At 41.6% G+C, this 27,709-nt stretch overlaps 1 protein-coding gene and 1 long non-coding RNA gene across 4 annotated transcripts in view; one reads left to right on the top strand and one right to left on the bottom strand.

The window, feature by feature from the left end:
* The window catches only part of scube1 (signal peptide, CUB domain, EGF-like 1), a 133,249-nt gene extending 115,940 nt beyond the window's left edge, over positions 1–17,309 (top strand). For both annotated transcript variants that reach the window (XM_046071836.1, XM_046071835.1), the window contains 5 exons: positions 8,852–9,013; positions 9,202–9,399; positions 10,729–10,881; positions 11,073–11,152; positions 11,317–17,309. In XM_046071836.1, the coding sequence (XP_045927792.1) occupies positions 8,852–9,013; positions 9,202–9,399; positions 10,729–10,881; positions 11,073–11,152; positions 11,317–11,469 (746 nt within the window). In that variant the 3' untranslated portion in view covers positions 11,470–17,309. The remainder of the gene's footprint in view (positions 1–8,851; positions 9,014–9,201; positions 9,400–10,728; positions 10,882–11,072; positions 11,153–11,316) is intronic.
* Positions 17,310–23,632: 6,323 nt separating this feature from the next.
* LOC123984747 lies at positions 23,633–26,353 on the bottom strand. 2 transcript variants are annotated; one of them, XR_006828516.1, is made up of 4 exons: positions 26,262–26,353; positions 25,049–25,182; positions 24,581–24,748; positions 23,633–23,914 (listed from the first exon to the last, which is right to left on the bottom strand). It is a non-coding gene; the product is annotated as an uncharacterized LOC123984747 (long non-coding RNA). The 2 variants fall into 2 exon arrangements; XR_006828515.1 differs by lacking the exon at positions 26,262–26,353 and adding an exon at positions 25,528–25,910.
* Positions 26,354–27,709: the final 1,356 nt, after the last annotated feature.

The following is a 27,709-nucleotide window of genomic DNA, read 5'->3' as shown; positions in this document are numbered from 1 at the left end:
GTGATCGGGGTGTGGAAAGCCGTGTAGAGAAGGGTCTGCCCCATGATTAATCAGTTCATCATGTAAATCAGGAAAGAATGGCAGAGACCGGCGTGGAGGTGGCGTGTGGTGCTTAAGAAACCTTTCATCAAGCTTACCACTAGCCTGTGGTGTCTGCTCCTCCTGTGGCCAGTTGATGTTGAGCTTAGCCACGGCTCTAGTCACCACCTCCAGCAGCACGTCATAGTCGGGCGCCGCCAGATGACGCCGCCCCGACACCCGGAAGTCATCGTCCACTGCACTGAGCACGTCCGCCTCCTCGGAGTCGGATTGCTGCAGCGTCTCCGGATCCAAACCACGAGCGGGAGAAGCCGAGAACGGGCTCCCGAACGAGGAAAGGAAGCGTCGGAGCCAGCGGATGAAGGTCGGGAAAAAGCCTCAGCCGTCCCGAAATCCTCCGACAGATCACGCTGTGAACCCCATGAGTGGGGCCGCAGGGCCCGCTCCACAGGGAAAACACATCCGGCCATCCTCGGAAAAGAGAGCCATGCTGTACCTCAGTACCCGCACGGAAAGGGCTTCGCAACGGGCGCAGGCAGCCCCCTCGAGAGCTGCCCGGGCGTGCTCCATCCCCAAACATGAGACACACATCTCATGAGAATCTCCATCCGTGATGTACCGAGGGCAAGAAAAAAACACACCTTCTGTACATCTGGTTGCCGGACATGCTGGTAGACTTCTTCTTCAGGTAAGACATACTGCTCGTAGGACTGGAGCTTTCTTCAAACAACATACTGCCTGCTGAATAGAAAAAAGCTAATGATGAGTGTGTACAGGTGTGCTTTATACTCCTCCGGTTATTCCTTCACACCTTACCGTTCTAGCAACAAGCCAATAGGATTGGAGTGATTTCATTCACGTTCAGACCTGCTTCGCCTAGAGGCGTTCCCATAGTGTCGTAACCGACGCAGTTCGAGTTCCCTCGAAGGGGAACCCTCATGTTTGTGCATGAAAATCCAAGCAGATCAGCAGTTTCTGATATGCTCAGACCAGCCCGTCTGGCACCAACAACGATGCGACATTCAAAGTCACTTAAATCTCCTTTCTTCTCCATCATGATGTTTGGTTTGAACTTCAGCAAGTTGTCTTGACCACGTCTACATGCCTAAATGCAGTGAGTTGCTGCCATGTGATTAGCTGATTAGCTGTTTGTGTTAACAAGAAATTAAACAGGTGTACCTAATAAAGTGTCTGTTACTACCGAGCGCTATAGGAATACATAGCTCAATAGAGCTGTGACTCTATACCCCTGATATTTACAATACCTATGACAGCACTATTTAATCCATACTGAAGTATTCTATATATTGTTTTAATATTTTAGCCATGCTAGAGGCATGGCTCTAGGGAGGGCAATGTCTGTATGTCTGGTGGTCGTCAGACGATCAGTTTGGGCCAGACTGAAATATCTCGACAACTGTAAAAATACCTTTTGATGAAATTTTGCACAGACATTCATGGTCCCCAGAGAATGAATCCGACTATCTTTGATGATCCTCTGACATTTCCATGAGGTTGAAATATTAGTTTTTCTCTGAAATGTTTCAACTGCTAGATAGATTGCTACTAGATGAAGTGTCCATAAATTTCTTATGGACACTTTATGGCCCCCAGAAAAATAATTTTAGTCGATCCCAGGTAATCCTCTGACTGTTCCTCTAATGCCACCATTAGGTTAACATGCATGGCTTTTTGTAAAATGTCTTGTCAATTATTGGATGGGTTACCATAAAATTTGGTACATGTTCTCAGGCAGGATGAATTGTAATTATTTTGGTGATCCTCTGACTTTTTATCTAGAGCCATCATCAGGTCAACATTTGAATTTGTCCACTACCTGCGAAACGGATGACATTCCCATCAGTATCAGCTGTATATTGTGTTTAGCGCTAATTACCTAGTGTTAACTAGCTAAACGGTGATGTGATAAGATGGTGAACATGGTAAACATTGTACCTTCTTAGCGTCAGCATTAGGGCTGCCAACCCTCACGCAGTGAGCATCAGAGTCACACAGTTGACACTTTTCACACGCTCTCACACCACATATAAATTTTTTCACACAATGAAAAACAGATGCATAGCTGATAACGTTGCTGTACAAATCAACTTTGCCCAACTGATGCGAAACCAGTGTATGCCGTGAGAGTAATAAAGTGGACCCACTCTCACGCTGTGAGTCACAGCCAGTTTGTGAAAAGCACGGTAGCTCCGCTTTAATCTTGAGAAACTGCAGAGCTGCAGTCTCTGTTCATTTCACTGTAACTTACAGGGTACATTTACAGTTAAACCGATGCTTATTGTTGAGTATTTTCTCTCTGCTCGTCTTCCATTCACCGGTCTCAGTTTTGCGTACAGAACGTGCGGCCAACAACTGCATGCACGTCGCTGTTCCTCGCGGGTCTATTCCAGTTAACTGTTTAAAAATGATATAATATTCTTTGTGTGGTTCATTAATGGTGATAATGATCCGATCTTCCCGCAAAGTGCGGACAACTCGGCACAACACCCATAGAGCTGATGGTCTGTCTTCCTCGTCTGCCACACAAACACACACCCGCTGAAGCGTACTCCTACCTTAAGGGCTAGGGTTAAAATTTTGGATTTATTCAAGCTCTTTAAAAAGATTTATTAAAAGCTTCTTTCTTTTCACATTATTATTTACAGAATTAGATGTTGAAATTTATATCATAATTGGCTGTATATTAATGGAGATCTATTATGCTTTTCCATATTTTATGACTTATCTACAATGTTAAAATGTTGGCTGTTCATGTTAAAGGTTCAGTGTGTAATATTTCTATTGTATCTATTGACAGAAATGCAATATAAGATCCATAACTATGTTTTCAGTGGTGTGTAAAGACCTTACATAATAAACCATTATGTTTTTATTACCTTAGAATGACATTCTACAAAACCGTGAGTCCCCCCTTCCATGGACGTCGCCACGTTGCATCTTCATGTTTCTACAGTAGCTGAAAAGCGCTACAGAGTGTGTTTTGTCACTACATTCTTCTTGTTCTACTTCTGGTAGAATTCAGGCAGTGTAGACATTCATCACTGTGTTGAATACGTACGTTAGAAGAAGAAAAAGTAGTAATAATATACTTCAGGGGTCGCCAAATAAGTTTTGCATTGGAGCAATATTATATAATATATACGCTCTTTGAAAGGTTAGGGGCAGTGGTAGACTGGACTAATGGTTGCAATTCACAACCATCACCACTATATGCCACTAAATCTTACACACTGAACCTTTATACATGGTCAAAGCTTCAAATAATGAGGTTAAAGCAAAAACCTCAGATTTCCTCCTGTTTTAAACTGCTTTTTCTACCAATGGCTCCGTTCTACGACATACAGAGCCAGGCGGAGTCGATGTTCCATATATGGTCATTTGCTCGGCACAGCAACAGCACAGCAACGCTCAGTCTGTCTGTACCACTCAGAGACAACAACAGCCTTTGAACATGCTTCAGGTCTTGGCCAATCAGAAGACAGTGGGCTTTGAGAGGGGAGGCCTTAAAGAGACAGGAGCATCTACAGCTTGTTTCAGACAGAGGCTGAAATGAAGGCATACATGGAGAGCTAGTATGAGACTTATTTTTTTGAAGTTTGAATCATGCAAAGCCGCCAAACAGGACTATAGATATAGAACTATAATATAGGACTGGAAAAGCAGTATAATAGGTCTCCTTTAACTTATTGGGAGAAAACCGGTAGTTCTATGTAAAATGAGACGTTGAGCTCTCCCATATTGCCAAAATGGTATGACCCTACTTTCATAATGCCTCTGCGAAGATTCAACGGTGAGACTGACCGTCGAATCAGGCTCTGCCCATCCAAACATCGAATCTTCGACTATTCGGGGTCACCCCTATTAACATGTAAATGTTAAGTATGTATGTAGTAGATGAAGGTAAGAAGGATTATGTTTCTATAAAGACTACACCATTACATTTAAGACAATGAGATAGTGGCTAAACAATGCCTTTAAAAACATTTTAAAGGCATGCGATTTTGAGTTACGTAAGAAGGTATGAGTGTAGCGGGAGAGAGGGACTGTGACAGCATATGATGTTCAGCAGGGTTCTGGATTAAACGTGCTGAGAATTACATTTACACTGCTAGGTTTTCAACAATCTCCATCCACAACAGCGTTTTAGCTGCGTATCAGAGTTGATCTCTGGCCTTTCACGTACACTGGGCATGCGCGTGCCAGTGTAAACAGAAGAAGAATATTGTGTGCAGAAGATTTTCCAATGGAAGAAAGTACTACTACAGATGAAGAACCACACCTGTTTTGCATGGACAGACAAAGAGGTAGAACTGTTACTGAAAGTAACACGGGAGTACAAAGCTAACTATGGTGGCGGAAAACTACTACACTACTAGAAAATGCTGCTGACCCTGTTTTCGTTATAAAACTCCAAGGTAGCTTATTAGTGTGGACAGACGAAAACAGAGGACATTAAAACAATTACGCAGACACTGACGTTTGGCTTTCTGATTGGGTCTTTTAAGTCATGCAAAGCAAAAACATAAACCTAGTGACAGTGTTTTTCTTTCGGTATTTTTATTAAAATATTTTGTACTGTGCAAATAACGCTTTGACAACCAGACTTTGACTGTTTTACTGTTGGTTTGACCTTTTTTATCAGCTGGGTGTAAGTGGGACAGAGAAGCAGAGAATTATGGTCTGACAGACCAAAATGGGGTCCAGGGTATGTGTTCCCTTGGTGGGGGTGTGGTGGAATTTAGGTAAAACAGTTATAATCTCTGTTGATTAAAATCACTAGCTACAATAAAAACACCATCTGGTTGTTTTGTCATGTGACTGCTGATGACTTTATACAGTTCCTATAGTGCATTTTTTGAATTTGCATCTGGAGGAATGTGAACAGCAGATCTCAACATTAAAAATTCCACATCTGCTGCACCAAGCATGATTGATGTAAACAGAGTCCGCCTCCTCTGGTCTTAGCTCTGTCAGCGCCGTCAAGTACAGTATCTAGATGCATTTACCAGAGAAGAGCTCTTAAACATTGGACTTTCAACTGCTCACACTATTCCACCACTCCTTATCGTACCTGGAACTTTCCCGGAGTTATTAGTTGGAGGAGCGACAGTTCTGTACGGGATCTACCGGAAACCGGAACCGAAGGGGAAAGCGTGCTGACTCGCTGGTTAAACTGAGACAGCGGCCACCTGGCGAACGTCTGCTCTCTGGCCAACAAAATGGATGAACTACTGCTCCTCAACAGAACTAAGTCGGACTTCTGCAGATCTGCCGCCCTCTGTTTCACCAAGTCCTGGCTCACCGAGCACATCCCGGACAGCGCACTTCAACTACCGGGTTTTAATCTCTTCCTTGCGGATCGTGTAACGGAGCTCACAGGAAAAACAACTCTGTCTCTACATAACCGAAGGTTGGTGTATAGATGTCACAGTGTTGAAGAAATCATGCAGCCCTCACTTATCAGTTTTTGTGAGGACATGTGTGTGCCGACTAAAACCTTCCGCACATACAACCACCAAAAACCCTGGTTCACAGCAAAACCAAGGAGGAGGCCTTCAGAAGTGGGGAGTCTTGTACAACCAGGCCAGGAACACTCTGACTAAAGAGGTCAAAGCTGCAAAGCTATGCTACGCTGAAAAGCTAAATAACAGCTTTGCAGCCAACGACCCTGCGTCATTGTGGAGAGGCCTGCGGACACTCACAAACTACAGGAGACCATCCCCCAACACTGCTGGTACTTAACAACTGGCTGACGAGCTGAATGGTTTCTACTGTAGGTTTGAAAAGCCCAGAGTCACACTTCTCCCCCACTCCAACACCATCTTCAAACAATCACCTTCCCCCACTGACACGCTGTCACCCCCCCCTCTCTGACCCCTCACCTGCACTCACGATCTGTGAAGAGTAAGTGAAGCAGCTCTTCCAGAGGCAGAAGATCAGGAGGCTCCTTGCCCTCCTGCCTGTAAATCTTTGCAGACCAGCTGGCCCCCATCTTCACACAGATCTTCAACAGATCACTGGAACTGTGTGAAGTTCCTTCCTGCTTCAAACCCTCCATTTCTGGATTAAATGACTACAAACCTGTCCCTCTGATATCTGTAGTCATGAAGTCCTTTGAAGGACTGATGTTGGCCCACCTGAAGGACATTACAGGCCCCCTGCTGGACCCCCTGCAGTTTGCCTACAGGGCTAACAGGTCAGTGAATGATGCAGTCAACTTGGGACTGCATTACATCCTGGAACACCTTGACACTCCAGGGACATATACAAGGATCCTGTTTGTGGACTTCAGCTCAGCGTTCAACACCAGGAGGAGCCCCCACACTCTGCCCCCCATCACCATTCTGAACAGCCCTTTGTCTGCTGTGGAATCCTTCAAGTTTCTGGGATCCACTATATCCCAGGATCTAAAGTGGGAGCCCAACACGGACACCGTTATCAAATAGGCCCAGCGGAGGATGTTCTTCCTGCACCAGCTCTGGAAGCTCAACCTGCCTAAGGAGCTGCTGATCCAGTTCTACACAGCCATCATCCAGCCTGTCCTCTGCATGTCCATCACTGTCTGGTTTGGATCTGCCACCAAAAAGGACAGGAGCAGACTACAACGGACAGACAAGACTGCAGAAAATATCATGCCAACCAGCCCTCCATTCAGGAGTCAGGAAACAGGCAGGAAACATCACTGCAGATCCATCTCACCCTGGACAAAACATGTTCCAACTTCTCCCCTCTGGGAAGCGCTACAGACCTCTTTTCGCCAAAACCAACCGATTCAGGAACCCACAAGCCATCACTCTGATGAACTTCTGATTTCTGACTTACAATGTCAGGAACAATTCCTGTGCAATAACCCAGTAACTCTGTCTCTAATCAGCCACCCGTTTACTGGTTACCAATTATTTATTCACCATTCTCTGTTTCAGAGCTGTTCATATTGTATATACTGTATACCAAATCCACCTACCTCAAGAACATATCACCTGCACATTATACTTATTTATTCCAGCATCCTTTGCACTATGCTCCTTCACACTGTGTACATGTATGCTTGTATGTGTATGTGCACCTGTATATCACAACCACCTCTGACATGTACAAAATAATAATTATAACAATAATGGTAATAATAATTTACTCCTGCATCCTTTGCGCTCATTGCACTGTTGCACTATTATCTCTATCTGTCTATTTTGTTTTTGTTTATAGCGTATATATGTGTTCTCTAGACTGTAGCCTGTGTTTGATTTTATATACTGTATTATTGTGTTATTGTATTATTGTATAAATAAGCACATCATGAACAATGTACAATCCAGAGTCAAATTCCTCGTATGTGTACACATACCTGGCAAATAAAGCTGATTCTGAGATTAGATTGCTTGACGTTCTCTGTAATTGATGGTTTTTATCTGCCTCTTCAAAACTGTGTATGTTAATACTGGCATTTGTGAAGCCATTTGTCAGCAGTTTCATTGTTAATACTCTCATAAAGTAGTGTGCAGATGTGTATAAGATGTAGATCATGTCATCTAGACAGGGTTATGTACTTTGTTTTTATATGTTATATATATGTTATATATTGTTTTTTGTTTTGCTCTGTTTTGTAATAATAATAGTGAACTGTAACTTGAAGCAGTTATAAGCGGGGTCCAAGCCTCCCGGCACAAGCCGCCCCCCCTGGCCCCGCGGAGGGCGCGCGAGTCGGCCTGGGCGCCCCGCTGCGGCTCGGGGGACCCGTGGAGAATAAATGAGAAGAGTTATAAATGAAAGGGGCTTGCGGTTACGGAGTTGTGAAATTTTTCAGGTTTCATCAGGGCCCCATAGTGAACAATTGCCCCAAATTTGGTATGAATCAGACTTGTGGTAATGGAGATATAAAATGCAAGTGAATGGGTTTTTTTTTGACGTCTTTAATCTGCAATAACAGCGCCACCTTTGGGCATATTTGGGTCAACTTTGGTGCCTGTAGTAAGGGGACCATGATGAACAATTTGGCTGTGGATTGATGTCAATGTGAGTTGTGGTTATAGAGGAACAATTTTTTTGAATGAAATAGCGCCACCTAGGGGACGAGTTGCATCAAATTTTGCACAGGCCCTCAGGGGGGCGTCCCACATTAATATTCCAAATTTGGTGTTGATCGGCCATTCCAAAGCGAAGATATGATGTCATTTCCTGTTTTTAGCGTTTTTCGCAAACATTTGTTAGCCTATAATTGCGACATTTTTAGTCAGATCAAAATTTCCTCTACAAACTTTCATCAGCTTGGTCCAGAGATTATCTGTGCCAAGTTTGGTGCTGATCGGACTTGTGGCTTCGGAGAAGTTAATTAAAATAGGTTTTTCAGTTTTCGCAATGTAGCGAAACAAAAGTCTAGGCGTAAATGGGCCTATACCAGGAGATTCAGCTCGATCCCCCGAACATATATGTGGATATAAGGTTTTTGATATGCGTCCTCGTAGGCAGGAGTTCCGAGGCCGAACGCGTTGACCTTGCTTATAGAGGTAGAAGTGTGCAAATTTTTGCGCCTGCGGTTGCTGCGGTGACCTGGACCTACCCTATGAGTTTCGTGTCTGTAGCACTTAACATCTAGGCTGCAGTATCAGTTTCTTCGTGGAAAAATAATAATGAAAACCAGAACGATTACAACTACTGGGTACTGGGAACCGCGATGCCTTGCATATGCGGGTATGCAATAATAATGTGCTAATAATAGCACAGCTGTGATACAGCTTGTGTGTTTTTCCTTTCATTCAGTTTACTCTGTGTATACCTCCTTGTTCCTCCTCAGTGCACTGTGCTCCTGGACATTACTACAACTCCAGTACCCACCGCTGTATCCGCTGCCCAGCAGGAACCTACCAGTCCGAGTTTGGGCAGAACTACTGCATCACCTGCCCGGGGAACACCACCACTGACTTTGATGGTGCCACCAACGTCTCCCATTGCAAAAGTAATGCTCCACAACATCTACATTTAGACTGCTTCTAATATATTTAACTGAAACTCTTATCCAGAGTGATTTCTAATGTGTGCCAGAGACGAATTAGCTGCAGGGAGTATGGGCAGGGAATGGTAGGTCAGACATAGTGCTGTTGTTTTGAAATGTTATATGCAGTGTGTCTATTATTTTGCCATCAGACCAGCTTTGTGGAGGTGAGCTAGGAGAATACACAGGCTACATTGAGTCTCCTAACTACCCTGGAGATTACCCATCCAATGTGGACTGTGTCTGGACCATCAACCCACCACACAAGAGGCGGATTCTCATCGTGGTACCAGAGATCTTCCTTCCCATTGAGGATGAGTGTGGAGATGTACTGGTCATGAGGAAGAGTGGTAAAAAGTTTGAATTCATAAATAGATTTTTAACCAGAGCAGAACTTATCTGACAGATTTATTTAGTCTGTATGTTACGTTACTAGAAGAAGTTACTGGTTTAGATTATGCTCATATATTAAGCAACATAAGATTACTGCATTTACATTGCAAAATTTGAATGAAGTCATTAAAGAGTCAAAATGTGACCATTAACATCTGTAACTGGGCAGCAGGGTTTTTGCGTAATCTACACAAAAATAATGGAGAACAATGTACTGTGTGTTCCTGTGTGCGCAATCAGGTTTTGCTTGAATATTAACATTTTATCTCTATCTTTGATTCTGCATAACAGTTGTTCTACACTGTTAATGATTAATTATGCCTGAACAGTACCACACTTTGATTTAAGTCATTTCAGACCATTTGACAAAACAATCTCAATTCAAGGTCGACTTACTTGTGTTTTCTGGGGCTTTTGGTCATATCACATGGTCTTCATCAGCAGATAGCTTGCTTAGATGTCCTGATGTATATTCTGAGCACGTCTAGGACTTGCTGTAGTCTTGGAAACAGCAGTTGACAAAACAATCTCTCAACTCTTACACGTGCAATGTCTTTGATTAGAAAAATGTTCCAATGGGATTTGCAACAAACTACTAGCTTCAGTCTGTCTTAAAGAATTCTGCTGTGTTCTTCTTCAGAAAAATTAACACTTGAACAAACATCAATGATAAGAACTACCTAAAATGACAGAAACCATCTTTGGGAAAAATGTATGTGCTTTAGTTTGGCCCATGTCTTATTTGCTAAAATGTAGGGGGTGGGGTTTATCTACCTACCTATACTGCAGCCAACCACCAGACAGGCATTGGGATGTTTTGACTTCACTTTTGGGGAGCTGTCATATCGTCATTCTTTATATACAGTCTTTGGGTGGGATCCAGATGAGCAAAATCAAGAGTTGCTTGCAGCTAGACAGAGAATAAATACAACAGGCACTGAACAGTGCTATGTTGAAGGAAAACAACTGAGGCAACGGTACATAAAGGTGAGAGGTGCTTTCTCACAGAAGAATGCACTAATCCCAACAGTTTACTTTTCTCCTCCCAGACACATCTTACCAAATTGGAAGAACATTGTCATGTGGCTTTTAGCATTTTGGTTTGTTTAATTATTTTCCCATTTGATAATAAACCGAATCAAGGGGGGGCAATGCAACAAGTTTATCAACTAATCCACTTATTCGGACCAGAGCAAATGAACTACAGGTTTGAAAGCGCCCTTGGTCCTAGGAAGTCTATGGATGTGGAAGAGCACAATTCTAATGTGTTTGTACTATTCCTCCAGCCCTTCCCACCTCCATCACCACCTATGAGACATGTCAGACCTATGAGCGACCTATCGCCTTCACCTCTCGCTCTCGCAAGCTCTGGATTCAGTTTAAGACCAACGAGGGTAACAGTGGCAAAGGCTTCCAAGTTCCATATGTCACCTATGATGGTGAGTCATCTTCAGCAAAACAGTTCAGACAGTTGAGTTGGATCTAATCTCACATACATGCTGCCATGAGTGAGTTCCTGACAATTAAAAAATAAAAATAAATGAATTTCCTTGTGAATCATGAATTATTATTTGCTATTAGTGACTGTACTGTGCCCTCCATCCTTTTATTGTTTATTGTTGTGTTCCAGAGGACTACCAGCAGCTGATAGAGGACATAGTGCGAGATGGCAGGCTCTACGCTTCTGAGAACCACCAGGAGATACTGAAGGTATTTAAGGATACAGTACATTACCAGCTGTATGGTTGTACGGTTCTTAGTGTTTGACTCTTAGAAATTACATTTACCATTCAAAAAAACTGGTTGTAAAAACCCTTACTTCATATGATTGGTTCAGTGGGATGACATTCTTTGCCCTTGTGTCCTCCCTATAGGACAAGAAGCTGATAAAGGCCCTGTTTGATGTGCTGGCCCATCCCCAGAACTACTTCAGGTACACAGCACAGGAATCCAAAGAGATGTTTCCTCGCTCCTTCATCAAGCTGCTGCGCTCCAAAGTCACCAGGTTCCTACGGCCATACAAATAGACGAGGCCTCTCCACTGTCTTGCTAAAGACCCCCCACTTCTCCCCTTGATGTACCCGTTCTATGATTAAACATCTTCACTTCCTGTATTTATCAAATAATGCCTTTCCCCATCTTTGGCCCCTTTAATTAGTAGTACATCACTAACAGACATCCTTCCCTTCAGTTAGTGCAGCCTTTTGTATAAGGTTTGACCGATATGGATTTTTGAAGGCCTGCATTGATATTTTTATAATGTAGCAGAAGATACATTTTGTGTGTGTGTGTGTGTGTGTATATATATTGCTTTTTAAATTTGACCATTTTATACCAAACATGTACAAGTATCGAGTGTCTTTTTCTCAGTTTGGTAACATAAAGATTTAGGCAGGGTGGCTCACACCACCTGTAGGCTACATCAGTGAAAGTGCAATATCTGCCAATATTGGTGATGCATGTTCTAATGGAAAATTGAATACAAAATTGTTCCCCAACAAAATCCCCCTATAAATATAGGACGACAGAGACATGCTCGGACACAGTATAGCTGACCTTTACGTCCTTTGTCTAAGGTTAATTACAGTAACAAGCTGTTATTAATAGTTGTCACTGAGAAGAACAACAAGAATATACACAGCTAACTGTTAATTAAAACTGCATATCAAATGTTTTATTAGCTGTTATAATTGACTAACAAATTGGTTGCTGAACAATATATAAAATCAGTACATTTTACAAATAAAATTCAATTTCATTGCATGTTTGGCTTCCCTAGCTGTAGTCAGGGGAAGAATCTGTATCAGATCAGTGGTGACTGGTTGATATTTTGGCCTTAATGGCTGCTATTGGTTTTTCATTATTCATTAAAGCTTTACAGACCAGAAATGGGCTGTTATATTGCGTAGATGAACAGAGGTATGAGCCCATGTTTAAGTGAAATGTCCCTTTGATTTGTGTATATCCTTTGTAAAGCTAACTTGGTTTGTCTTTTAGCTTAAAATCAAATCAAGCTACACTGGCAGTCACCATCCAATAACTTTTTAAAATTTCTGTATTAGATAGCACCAGTAGAGAGATGACAGAAAATGAGGTAAATTTCCCAATATTTCCAACTACTCCCATGAAATTGTGTATAAGCAATATGTAAAGCATGAAAAAGTTAAGAATTCTGCATTCCTAAAGTCTCGTTCTTAAGTAGGCTACAAATTATCGTAAAGTGGTACTCCCGGTATTTAGTAAAAGGCCAATATCACCAAACCAATATATCGGTCAAACCATATTTCTGCACACTATATACCCTGTCTTCTTCTCTCCCAACCATTCCTAGATTTCTGCACTTTCATTCACAGCTTTTTTTCTGCAAACTTCCTTTCACATTTTCCACCTCTCTCATTTTATTTTGCTCTGCTTTGTTTTCTGTGTTTGTTTTTATAATATTTATACTGAACATGTCAGAACTTGCAGAAGCCCACTTCACAGATGTTTTAGATACAATGTACACAAATGTGTAAGATGTGTATGTTTGTGTGGGCATGCACGGGTGTTGATGTGCTAAGATGTATTGTCCCACACAGTGTACATGGATGTATCCTAAATTGGATTTCTTCATTGGCCCTGATGTGCACGAGACAGAGAAGAGGTGCACTTAAAACCTATTTTAACATGGAAAGTGATTTGAAAAAAAATGTTAAAGTGGGGAAATCTAAACCATTCCACTTCAGTGGATCCTTTATCTGTTGGAGCACAGGGAAAGATTAAATGGGGTGAATCAGAAAGTCTATATTGTAATTTTTTTGATGATAAAAAAATATATATAACAAGATGAGATAAACTACCTGTAAGTAACAGATTGTTACTTTAGAGAGAAATGGATGTGATGTAGCTAATATTTGGAACTTTAATTGCACTTGAATTTTATATTTTAAACTGTAGGAAAAAAAGATCTAAGTTACGTATTTGTTTTTGTGTTGTTTTGAAATGTGCCACATGTGGCGGCAATGAGAGAAAGACAACTGTGTCTCCTGTTATGCTCCCACTCTGCATCTTGCAGTTACCCAACATCTTTCAGTTACAGTAGCGTCAAGCCCCATTTACACACACAGCGAGCTACAGCATCTCAAAAGCAGAGACTATTTGGAAAACCAATGCACACAGAGTAAAGCATAAAGCATTGGATCACTAAGAGTTGCCACCACCACTACAGTGTGTCTGTGTTTTCACTGCCCAGTCCTGCTTTCTCCCTCAAACATGTCCTATCGCTGCCAGAGAGAAGAAGCATCATCATAAAGGCTTCTTGTATGATGGCGTTACATACATGCTACTACAGTTACTACAGTATATGCCTGTTTCTAAAATATCTGCATTCACCCAGATGCAATTTCTTTCCATTAAATAGAAAGTATAGTGTGTATACTATGCTTTTCTTTTATAACCCAAATAAATGTTTCTGTGTCATTCCCATTGGTACTAATATGTCTATGAAATCCTATACCGCATATTGAAGATGGGCTCTATATCTGCACAATGCAAGTGGAGTTGAAAAACGTGTATGATATGACTGGTGGTGAATGTAGTGGCAGGGATACAATCGAGTGTCTGTGTGTCTGTAGAGCTTGCAGCTTCGACTGTAAGCCATGAAAATTACACACTATTTGTGTGTTGTTCATAAAGAAGCGAGTTTCCCCAGACAAATAATAAAAATGCATATTACAGTTGTTAAATCTCTTCTCGTTGGTAAACTCTTGTTAACAGTGTCATTTAGGAATAGAGAAAGTTTCTAGTCTTTGATGAGGGAGTTAAGTGCTAATGTAGGGTTTATCTAAGCCCAATGATTATAGATTAAAGGCCCATACTAGAGGTTTTGCATGTTTTAGCCCATTAATTAAAAACAATTTATACTGGTTAATATTTTCTAAATAGGATTTCAGGTTTTCTTCTTTCCAGGCAGCAATTGGTTTCAGTTCATTTCAGTACACTGTAAAAATCAGTCTCTGGAGATAAGCACAATTTCAGCTTTTGTTATGTGCACACGACTGCTATGTTTAAGTTCATACTCACAAGATACCCTTTGGAAAGCTAAAATCCTTGTGATTCGACTAATGCAATCCAAGATACAATTAATACAGTGGGTAAAATCAGCACCTCTGTCAGATCACCCACCTACAATCAAAATTGATGGGACTCACCTATGAAGCCTCACAGTAATCCACCGATTGATTATATACGACCAAAAACGGTGTTGTTATGTTGTCAAAGGTCCAGACGAGCCAATCCAGTAAAAACATTAGCAAAACACATTATTCCATTAATAAATTTCCATGGACTGCTTCTAAATCATTTCATATTTGCCGGCGGACATGGCTTATATTTCATGATAACTGTAATAACAACATTAAAAAATGGCTGAGGAACTCTGACCTTTTGATTGACACCTAATACCACCCAATAGGAGCTGACATGTCCTGTCCACGGCCTACAATAGCCAACGAGAGCCCACGCTATAAGGAAGTACCAGCCCTTATTATTTTGTGGGTAGGCGGAGCCAATTGCAACCAATTTTGCAGAATAAAATTCAACTTCAATTAAATAGTTCATGATCTACCAGCAAAAAGAAACATCTTCGTGAAGCTACCGGCTAGTAGTGATTTTTTTTTTTAAGAAAAACAGTGTCAGCTATAGTTGTCTGCATGCATGTGTTAGCTAATATGTTAAAGTGGAAACAAAAACTTATTCCTTTTAGTGTGTTCTAACTTTAAATAATTCCAGTACTGAATATTGGGTTAGACACTAGCGATTGTTACCTTTCAGCAATGCCCAAAACCATGCGTTTACTTAACATGGTTCAAGAACCGCATTCAGTTTACTTTGGGTATGACTTGGATTGGCGTTTTAGGCAAATTTTACAGGAATAGTAATAGATTTACCTGCCACACTTGGTTAAAGTGGTGACCATATTTGTTCCAGTGCAGATGTTCTTTACACCGGCTTCCTGTCAGAGAACTGATTTTAAAATACTGCTGTTGGTTGAAATCACTGAATGGTTTAGGGCTTCGTTATGAACCATCCAGGTCCATCTATGAACCATCCATCCTCTCGTCGTCTGGGACAGGTCTGCGTTCTGTCCCCAGAATCAAAACTAAACATGAAGAGGCAGCATTCAGTTTTTATGCTCCGTACATCTGGAACAAACTGCAGGTCTGCTGAAAGGCTCAGTTCTTTTAAATCAAGGCTGGAGACTTTTATATTTTCCTGCTGCCTTTTATTAATTAAAACACTACACTCTACACTAACTTTTAATCTCCTATTTTATCTTGTTTTATTTTATTATAACTTTTATAACTTTTTTACTGTATTTAAATGTCTTTCTGTATTGCCCTATGCTGCTTTATGTTTTATGTAAAGCACTTTGAATTGCCTTGTTGTCAAAATGTGCTGTACAATTAAACGTGGAGTCAATTTACCAGTTACTATCAAACTGGTTAGCACTCCTACTTATTTCAGAAATTCACCGCATCGCCACTTGATGAAACCACAAAAACTTTAGATAAACTAAGGTCTTTAGATTTCACTTCCCATATTTGAAGTTGATCAGATTAATTATCTACTAGGAGTTTGTTAAAGTACTGTGGCAAAGTAAATTTCATATTCAATTCAAAATGGCTGACTTCCAATTGAGTTTAGGGGATGACTCAAATTTCATACATCTAGGTAAAACATACAGTGGGGGCTTTGTTTTGTAAAAAAAAACTAATTAAGGGGCGTAATCAAGCCATTTTTCACACCCTGTGTTCCAAGTTTTGTGAGTCTGTGAGCAATTCTAACCGTTTGAAGGCTAAAAAGTTTTTAGCAACTTTATCCCAAACATGGCATTAATTTTTTTAGAGCTCCCCAAAATGCCCAAAACTCAGAACTTTGTTTGAGATGTGTGCAAATTTTGATGAGTTTTCAGGCATCCTAAGGCCCTCAAATTCTACTGGCGGTAAAATGATAATCTTACCAAAAGTAATAGGTTTCTGGCACTTTCATTGCCAGCAGCCATTGGCCTTGGTACTTTCGTGCTCAGACCCTAATAACTTAAAGTGTTTTCCTGTCCATGACGTCCACATTTAGTTGTTTTTTGTCTTCTGAAAATGTTGTAAAAGTGACTAAATGTTCCTAGTGATTGATTTTTTCTAGTCTGTCAATATGGCTAGAAGGTCAAAAAATAGTCTGTCATGTAGTTGTAATGGGCTGAAGCAAGCAAAACCACAAGTATGTTCCTGCATATCACTAAACGTATTTTTATTCCAAAATACGATATTAAGTAGTTGAGAGAACTAATACCTAAATGGGAAATCATTTTAAAAACATATTTTTATTGGTTGATAATCAAACATGACCCCAAATGTGAGTGAGGTCAGACAGTTTCCCAGAATAAAAGCTGTCGTTAGGTTTTTTTCCAGCTCTTGCCAAATAGCTGACACACAGACATGCTATGGTATGGCCTACTTCCTATTTGAGGTGGCCACTCTTCAATATGAGTGTTATGAACAAAACAATATGAAATGCTCTAAAATGTATAATTGACTGTTTTTTTCTGAGAATGTATTTTATCATGAATGTGTGTGTGAGAGAAAGATTGTAAGAATGACTGTGTGTGCAGTAAGTGTGAATGTGGTCAGTGAGTTTTTGTGCTGGGCGCCTGAGATACCGAAAGAGACTGTGTATGAATGTGCTTTAGTCCAATTTGTAGAGGAATAATTTTAACGTTTGTGTTAGTCGGTTGTACCCAAAGAAAGAAACTGTAACGCAGTGTTGTGCCAGTTTTTGGTCCATGAAACTCCAGTACTGAACAAATTAAATAAAACAGTAGCAGAAAACAGGCTAAAGTTGTCTCTTTTGTGTGTCCATGTAGAATCTTCTCATCCACAGTGAAACAGGCAAAGAGGATCCCTTGGAGCGGCTTGTATGTGCTCATATGTCTTATCTTTCCTGAGATTTGGCTGGATGTGCTGTTACACACAATTGGCCGGAAGTACGCTTCTGGAAAATGTAGCTGACACTGCTAATACTGCTCTTATCTTAAAGCGACACAATCTGTGCAGCAGATCTGGATGCTACATCAGAAACACCCATCATCATCCACACCGGGAGGATTTTTCCCCATGCATGTTCTCTTTCTTTGTCTTACTTAGAAGGAGAAGGGAGGGGAGATACCCCATATGAACTGCGCTGCTGTCCAGATATATATACTCTTCCTGTGTTCTCACCTACCTAACTGACATTCATTAGTATCAAGAAGTTTGGTGAATCCAGCTCGTTGCTCACCTTTTCCTGTTAAAATAGCAGTTGACAGACTGTTGCTTCAGTAGAAAGCTTATGAAGCAAATCATGTTAGCAGGCTGTAGGTTCTCCACAAGAAGAAGATGGAAAGAACTGTGAGTGCTTAGGCAGAACTACTGTAAGAATGTGTTAAGTGGATAGTTAGGCACTGTAATGACAAATCCAACAAATTTAACTGGTATTTACCAACTACCAACACACAAGCACCGGAAACGGAAATGAGTAGTACGCTTACTGAAGCACGTCAGCAAACCTGACGACCCCTGTAAGCATCTTGCCATTTGCTCAGTGTAAAAGTCAGAGTTCAACTCGGATACGTGTCTGTCCCCAGAAGCCTGGCAAGTCTTTTTGTTACATTATTCCAGGAATCAGTCAAGGATTCAACCAGTAAACTTCGAAGACCGCGCCTTAAACTCATCCCATTTCCGCACACCAAGTACTTAAGCACACCTTTTCCTTTCACCTCCTCTTGACTCAGCTTTCTTATGAGCTGTGACAAACTTCCTACCAAAAAAAAACAAACAAACAAAATCACTTACCTCCAACAATGGCCCCCGAACTCCTTCATAATCCAATGGACAGCGATATGTACGAAGACCATCCAACATCAAAAATACCAGAGTCTTCTCCTTCTCTCGAACAACTTCGTCTGAAACGTCGGCTGCGTTCAGCCATTCAGCTATCGCTACCCACAAACAATCCGACTGTCCCGCCACTCCAAAACTTTCCAAGTGGACAGTCGTTCAGCTCAAACAAGAACTCAACCAGAAAACATCTCTTTTCCACCACTCCGACAAAAAAGCAAAACTTTTCCAACGGTATAAGGACTTGCTAAAACACAAATCTCTCCAACGCCGAGATACCCCAGCACTTCCGAGACAACGCCAACAACACCACGGCGCATCGCAAGCTCAATACAAACCCCACATCAGCCCTCACACAGGGCCAGGTCATATCAAACCCTGATGCACCCCAACGTCTTTCTCATTCCTTCTCTACTTCTCAAGCTTCACCATCAACCCGAGCACATACCTCCCTCCATCCTAGCATCCTTTCTTCTTCACTTGTTCTCTATCCCATCTCCTCTGGCCTCATCAGTTCTTCCTACCTCGACACTGGCTACCACAGCTACCCAGACCGCACATACACATGTGACCCACGGCAGTGCCATCGGCCAAACTATTCCTCCTGTCTATCTTTTTCCCCCTACCCTACCCACTTCCCCCTCCCCATATCCCAAATGCATCCAATGTGACTTTTCTCTCCTCTAATGCACCCCTCTTTTTTTTTTCATATATCCGCCCCTGTCTAATCACTTCACCTTAGCCTCAACAACACCTCCAGTGCGCCCAGCGGCCCTAATCCAACCATCCCCAGTGTCACCCTCGCTCAGGCAACAGATTCTCGCCAGCAACCACATTGGCTTCAGTGATTAACCCATCCTTACACAACCCGCTTATTCCCAGAGAATTGCAAACCGCTCTCCCTATTGAACTTTTGGCTTTTCCCTTCTACTTTATTGAGTTATATACCTTTTTTGTGCATGTAATAGGTTTGCAAAGTGAAAAATCCCAAAGTCCACCCCATAGGGAGTTCCCATCTCCCACAGAAAACTGCTCTGAACTGACTGAAAATGGCTGGTTTGTAGTTCTGCCATTTCCCTTTCATCCTTGAGATGTCACAGGGATGAAAGCAAAATGCATGTCAGATAACGCTCGCCAAGCAGCTAGTCCGACATGCTTTCAACACCGGTAGAAAAACACTGAGCTGCAGCACAGACCTCTCCTCTCCCTTCCAAAAACTAGCTACCCTCCAGTCAGTAAATGGACATCAAGTTGTTACTGTGAGGTAGAGACAGAGCTCAGTTAAAACTTTATGGATGAAAGATAAATTTGTTACAGATTAATAACTCACCACTTTGAAACTATTGCTCCAGTCATGTTGCCAAGCTGGTCGGCAACATATACAACTGAACCGAAGCCTCCTTTAACATCCAGCCTCAGCATGCACCGTCGGCGTCTCTCTGCCTGGCACCCCAGCTCCACACTTTCAAAACTCAACTGTTTCCCACAGCCTGCCCCTCAGAGCTCCCTCACTGTCAATCACTCCTAAACCAGCACAACCACACAGCCTACCACCCGCAGCCCTCTCCCACAAGGCTTGGATAAGAAAGGAAGACCAGTCCTCTTTAAGCGATTCCAGACAATTTTAACAATCTAGACTGCTCCGCTTCGAGCTGCAGATTCCTTCACACATGCTCTTTCTGTAGCGGATCCCACGCCAGAACAACCTGTCCCCACAACCCAACCAAGCACAGCATGTGTGAATATCTCATCACCCCCACTCAAATCCGTGCACTAGCCATAGCCTTAAACAATCAACCAGATCATCAATTTGTTACCTCATACAAGGCTTCACACACACCACCTATGCTTTCAAGCCATACCACATTCATTGGTGGCTACTACGTCAGCAGTTCTCAGCCGAATGGCCGCTTGAATTCTCAGCCCTCTCTCATTCTCAGCCCTCTCTCATTCTTCCACCATATACGAAATGTACCCAGTCATTATCGCAGCCATTCTTTGGGTGTCCAAATGGTCCAAGAAAACCATTGCAATCTATTCCGACAATAGTGCAGTTGTAGACATAGTTAACCGAGTATGGTCCTGTTGCCTAGACATAATGCAATTCATGCGAAGGCTCACCTTGGTTTCAACAGAGCACCAATTCATCATCCAAGCCTCCCGTACCCCAGGCCACAAAAACATAATTGCTGACTCTCTTTCTTGTTTCTCCTTTCAGAAATTCATGTAATTGCCGCCAGTATCCGATCCCTTTCTGACTCGAGTCCCACCGTTTTCAGCGACCATTTTCAACTAACGACATGGCTAGAACGCCTGATAATGACTTCCCGAGATGGCAATCCTCAACAACGTCGCTCACGGGACGCTTTCTTCTTACCTGACCTTATGGAATTGCTTCAAAGCTTTTCATGCCTCCCATGGCATTCCATTCCCTTTTCTCAATGTCAAAATCAGTTTCACCCATTCCAATCTCAAGATTAAATCGGTAACACTTTCTATGATGGTCATCGCTATAATGACTTATGCATATATTTATAACACAATATAATGCGTCCATAAGACATTATAACAATTGTTATAATCAACAAACATGCATTAGGTGCTATAGCAAAGTTCAAAACGTATTATGACCTTTTGATTTAATGTTTTATAACTAATAGTAATACCAGTTTAAATCAATGTGCATCACGAATCTCCGACCATGTTCCATAACACAATATAATCACCGACTCAGCCTCGTTATGAATACACTTTAGTCACCATTTACAATTAGTGATATAAAATGGAATAGCTTATAGTAATGTTTAAAGTTATGTGGCATGTCTTTGTTTGCTTTAAGTAAAGTGTTAAAATATCTATCCCTTTATAATATATTACAGGTGGACATAATACCATATGAACTAATTATAAGACCTTATAACATGTAATTGTTTGCTTTAAGTAAAGTGAGTTTTTCGCAGGAAAACAACTTTTATTTATGTTTCTTCATTTATGAACAATCTGTATGAATTTTGAAAATTTTGCAGTTTAGCACAAAAACACAACATAATTACACCAAGAAAACTCATTCTCAGGGTGGTGAAAGATTGCTCAAGAGAAGACCTGTTGCCGACCAACATCATGTAAGAAGAGGCTCAGATGTTGTCACAGATCAATGGCGAGCCTATGGACATGCCCTAACAGATGCAGTGGACAATTGCAGCGGGGGGCTGGAGCCAATCCCAGCCAACATTGGGCAAAGGCAGGGTACACCCTGGACAGGTCGCCAGTCCATCACAGGGCCACACATAGACAAACAGCCATTCACACGCACACCTAAGGACAATTTTTGGAGACACCAATTAATCTAGCCTGCATGTCTTTGGATGGCGGGAGGAAGCCGGAGCACCCGGCGAGAACATGCAAACTCCACACAGAAAGGCCGGGGCAACTAGGGTTTGAAGTGCTAACCACTGCACCACCGCCCCTTCATAGAAAGTGTTACCCTTAAATCCTCCACCATACATGTCTACATCAGCGGAATCAACTTCTCCACCAAATTGTCAACAGGGGCACCTTGCCCGGCTATGTCCCACTCACATATTAGCATGTTAACCAAAGGCCTCTGCAACCACGTCCCTTACCAAAACATCACTTCAGACCTCTTAGCCTGCTGCATCCAGACCCTCCGATCTGGTTATCTGACTCCATACGCGGACAGAATCCTAGAATCCATGTCTCTACTGGCACTCCACTACCATCGGAGTCGACACTCTACCATGGCCGACATTTCCATACAATCCACAGACACACTCATTTATCACCTCAAATGCATCAAAACCAACCAGTCCGATTTACCGCAACCCATCTACCTCTTCCAACTCAATTCTTACCATAGTCCATATGAACCCATATGTCTCTGCATGGACTCCAGACAAGCCAGCCACGCTTTCCCCCCAAAGATCCTCTGGAATATCCCCCGAACTATGCTCCAAGCATTCATTCCGGATTGGAGAAGCCTCCGCCGCCTCCAGGCAGGGAATCCCAGACAACATAATCAAAATTCTAGGTTGCTGGTCCTCACCAGTATACCTCACTTACATTCGCAACAATCTAAACGACATCAGAAATGCCCACACACACCTTTCCACCTGAAGTTCTTTTGGGGGTTTAAAATATATTTTATTTATTTAGTTTCCGCACATCCGCCAATGAAGAGACGGCTCCCCCACTCAGAGTCTCGACTCCTACTGGTTCGCACACACCTTCTTGCCAGACATCGGCCTCCTCTTCACTCCTGCATCCAGCAGTTACGGATCCGATTCCTCCCCTCACAACTTCATCCCTCACCTGTCTTTCCCTCAACTCATCATCCACCATACCGCAACCCCTACCCCTCATCCCTCAACCCTCTCCCCCATCTAAGCATCAATCATTCCACCCTCCAGACCCTCAATCCGTTCTTTTTGTACAATCCCATCACAGCTTCTTTTTAAGCAATAAACTGTCTCAAATCTGCATCGTTGCAGGCGTGGTCTTTGTTAATGAATTAACTGTGCATTGGGGATACTTCCTAGTTTTGAGTTTCGTGGTTGGATTACACTTAAATCCCAAAATGAACACAAACACACACACACACACACACAAACACCTTTTCTGATGGCAGGATTGGGGTTGCTGTGGGACTTTCCAATACATACAATCTGACAATCCCACCCACTTCACACAGTGATTGGCCAGCTGTGCAGAGGTTAGAAAGTAGGGGTGGTTTGTACTTCTCTCTCAAGCAGTGGCAGCCAGCCAATTTAGACACACATGCAGTGTCTCACCAGCCACAAAGCTTAATGCAGAGTAATTCAAACTAATCAAGTATTACATATTTGAAATGAGCAAATAAATGGGATTTCACTCTATTGGAATTGTAATATTACTCCAAATTAAGTTATATTAATGGCAAAAATGAGTGTCTGTGCCTCCTCCATTATTGTGTGGAGCAAAATAATCCATCAAGGCATGACTCCTTAGTTTGATTGTGTCAGAGTTTCTGTTTTTTGTTGAGCCTGCGCTGATGTTTTATATATCACTGCAGCATTACATGACACTCTCCTCCCTGTTGATCAGCTGACACCAGAAAGAGAAATGTTCTAGGAAATAAACCTGTCATAAACTTTAGTGATGCATCTGTATCTTCCTCTTTGTTGTGTCTTTATTTTATCACTGTCATGTTTGCATTAAGACATTCACAAAACAATTACGCAAGCTTGGATTACAGAATATCAGTGTAAGTATATTCACCCAGATGAAAATAACCTATAACTCTGACTGACAGTGGCAGTCTCCTTTAATGATGGTATTCACAGCTTGTTAATATTTCTGTAACTGCTCAAATGATTTTCTGGTGGTCATTAATCATATTTGACAGGCAGATCTGATATTTCCTACAAGATCTTTCCAGGACATCCAATCAGCTGCCAGCATCTGCAGGCAAATGCGACTGTGCCAGATGCTGGTCCTGATTACTCTCCCCTCACAATCTTGTTGCCTTCCGTCCATCAGTTGTCATTCTGCTGAAAGTTCACTGGGTCTGAAGTGATAAAGAAAGAACATGAGCTGACTGGGAGACAAACATGTGACAAAACCACAAATGGTTGGACTAATTACCAGATTATTCTGGTGCATATACAGTAGGGCTGGGTAATGATTCACTTACATGCCTTAACATGTATTTTGACACATCAGAAGGTAGAAAGGACTCGAACACACTGAATAAATACAGCCTTTTATTGTGAAAACAGACATAGTGACACTACTGTTGGGATCTGGTAGGGGCAGGTTGGGTTATTAGCTAATATCAAAGATATTTCAGAAATATATAAAAATAAAAAGTTAATATTTCAAGTAAATATTTCAAAAATGATGAATAAAGATTATTTAATATGGGGCATTATCCTGGGATTAGAGACCAATAACAAAATGTGAAAATTGTTTCAAAATGGGGTTAGCGCCCACCTTTAGATATGCCAATATTTAAACACTTATTTTACTTATTTTAATAAGGTGGACAATGAAGGGTGAATCTGAGCACTGTCCGTCATATGCTGTTATTACAAAACATAACCACAAGCAACTGCTCTTGTTACACTAGGATTTATTTAACTTTAGCATAGATCAATGGTCAGCAACTTCAGTCAATAAACCACTAGTATCTACTCAATAAAAGCATGCATGTGGGGTTAGAGTTAGGGTTTACCTTGCCAGATCGTAGTACCTGCTGAGTTTTGAACTTTTGATTATTGTCTGTTGACTCCTGCCTAACAGTTTTTCTGCTCCCCCCTCAGTTCCGTCTGCTCAGCTCCAGTCCATGTCTCTAGCAGTGTCCTTCTTGGTTTTGCCTCTCAGTGCTGAATCCCTGTTTGATCTGTCGGTCCATATTCATTAAGCCATGTAATAAAGTCACCTTTCAAATTATACAGTAGCTCTAGCCTCTTGTCTTTCTGTGTCTCACTCTTGGGTTCACTATCTTCGCTGTAACAATATGATCTGGCCACAAGTATGAACATAGGAGACACAGAGGGAATCCTCCATGCCCAGACCCAACAATGTGCTGTGCTTTCCTGGTCCAGCGTTCATTAGTTTTCAAATAGCAGCCCCACACCTATGCCTCTGAACCTTTATGCATCTGCCACCTGCTTGGCTCACTGAAGGGAGCCGTCCTCACCTGGGGCTCAGCGGTGTGGGAGAAATAATCAGCTGTTTGCTTCTCCTATGCTGCCTTCAATCCTGGAGTTGAGGAAGGTTTCTGACCACCCTGTAAGGCAGCAGCCAGACGTCTCTTCTCTCTCCTCTAGGCCTCTGCAGAGTGGTGGAACAGACCATTAAATTCCAGGCTTTGGCTGGAGAGAGTGGGTGGAATAACAAGGATCTCCAAGTTGGGAATCTCTTATTGATAGTGTCAGGGATTAATTAATCTCCTGGGAGGAACCATCAAATCTGGATCAGTTTATGTCCCTTGCCATTTTGGTGGACAACAAACAAGGAGGGAGAGAACATTGAGGACATAGGTGACTCCCCATGACAAAGAGAGTGCAAATGGTTTTATTTACCACTTGGTGTAGGAGTGGATCAGAAGCACTTAAAGCAAAGCTAAGCTTCAGCAATTATATAATAATGAAATATAATATATTACAATTATCTTACTTGTGAATTGGGCTCCTGTTTCTTTTCCTACACGTGTGTTTTCTTTGTCTCTTCTCCTTCTGTGTGAACGGTGTCTCTGTCTGGTCTTCTTCCATGTCAATGGTGATTTTGTCTCTTTTTCTGTGTGAATGGTGTCCCTTTCTCTTCCTTCTCTATGTAATGGTGTCCTTGTCTCCTCTTCTTCTGTGTGAATGTAGTCCTTGTCTCTTGCTGTGTTCTGTAAATGGTGTCAGTTTCTATTCTTCCTCTATGGAATGCTTGTCTCTTCTACTAATGTAATAAATGTGTCCGTGTCTGTTATTCTTCTGTATGAAAGGTGTCCCTGTACGTAGTATGCAATTTCACCTCAAAATGAAAATGGGAAATCCATGGACGATCCTAGTATTTTGTCACCCTATCCATGCTACACACCTCTGTGAAGCTAGGAAGCTCCGCTAGAAGGTCAAACCAACCATTCCACACCAAACACACATCAAACACCAAGAATCTAAATCAGCTTATTTCACAACATAAATTGCTCTATAATAACTGTGCATGGCTGCAGTTATTGCCTTCCAGATATCCGTCATCTCATCATTGCAGTCTGACTACTCTAAACAAAGCTCAGCTCCAGCTCTGATCAGCTGTGTAACTCATATCACTCAAATCACTAAACACACACAGTTATTAGCTATTAGCTAGATAATAACAACAAATGCACCAATATACATTTACAGTTAGAAGCGCTGACTTACTTTTGCTGTTTTCGCTGTTTTCAGTACCAAAACAGCTGTTTTCTGTGTCTGATCACTGTGGGCCGCCATCTTGGTATTGCCCGATAGCTGAGCTCTTAAGTTTCGTTTCTCTCGTTAAAACGAAGGAGAGAAGAAGAGTTGTGTTGGGAGAGACGGTCTTTATCGGCTTCTACTGGCCGACCGTAGGAGCTACACAGACATCCAATATACCACAAATTTGCCCACACAGTCCTGTAGGATGTTCTGTCCTCAAGTTGTGGGCCTATAAAGCATGGAAGTGCTTTTGGTAATAACTGTTGTATATTAGTTTCTTTTCATCAAATTTACAGTTACAGTTGTATTCCAGGTGTGTTAGAAGATATTTAGCTGCAGGATGATGATTTTGATGGAGATATTGCTATAATAAATATAGATTTTATACCAGTCGAGGATGAAAACATAATTTTCCTTTATTGAATCTCCATTTACTCTTTAAAAGCAAAAAAATTGGTTCATTTAGGTTCAGTTCAGTTGATTCATATTCCTTAGCTTCAGACCTGTCAAAGGAGACCAGAATTATGCATCTAGGCCTAATGGTTGATTGATTTTAGGTATGTTATTTTAGGTGTTATTGAGGCGCTGGGGGTTTCTTAAATGTAACACTCTAGAAGGTGCTTGATGTCCTCCAAGGTCTTTTATCCATATTTTCTATCTTAAATTTTTATTATTATTCTTCACAGACATCTTTTGCATGTCTTTCAGACCTGGAAGAGCCTTCTTTGTTGCTCTTCCTGAGGTTTCGTCCAATTTTCCCCTGAACTGATGGTCTAAGAATATGATGATATGATATGATAGAGTATGCTGTACAGATTTTTTAAGGAAAAATATTAGATGGGCAATGTAAATAAAATTGACACGTCTTATAGAATGACTCATGTTTTGAATGCTTGTTGCAGCTTCTGTTCATAAATACAGATCTTTAAAGGTCTTTTTGTTTGTCAAACGTACACCAAACCTGACATATTTTGTGTCTGATCAGTTTTGTGCACTTTGGCCACAGCAGAAAACACCTGAAAATTGATTTTGAAACCAGCAGACAATGTTAGGTGGATTCCTTGTGTCAAAATAAACCAGTCTGTCTCTCAGATGTTTAAATTTGATTAAGGGAAAAATGTAATTGATATTATTTATAAATGGAACACTTTTGAGGACATTCCAATGGTTGAGGATAATGTTCTTGAAATAATGAATGCAATGTACTTATGTGGCAGGTTATGTGGCATTTTTCACCATTTTGTTTTTACGTTTTTATACCTCACCACCCTTGCAGGTGCTGTACATAGAAAGAAGAACTTGTCCTGCTCAGTAGATTTAATTAATTGACAAATTGACCATATGTGGGCAGCAGAGGGCGTACTCACTCTAACTTGAGACGCAGAAGCTTCCACTCTAAGTTTGAGCATGGTGGT

The sequence above is a fragment of the Micropterus dolomieu genome, linkage group LG16 (assembly GCF_021292245.1).
Source record: "Micropterus dolomieu isolate WLL.071019.BEF.003 ecotype Adirondacks linkage group LG16, ASM2129224v1, whole genome shotgun sequence".
Taxonomy (NCBI): Eukaryota; Metazoa; Chordata; class Actinopteri; order Centrarchiformes; family Centrarchidae; genus Micropterus; species Micropterus dolomieu.
The sequence above is the reverse complement of the archived record's forward strand: the minus strand, read 5'-3'. Positions and strand labels throughout refer to the sequence as shown.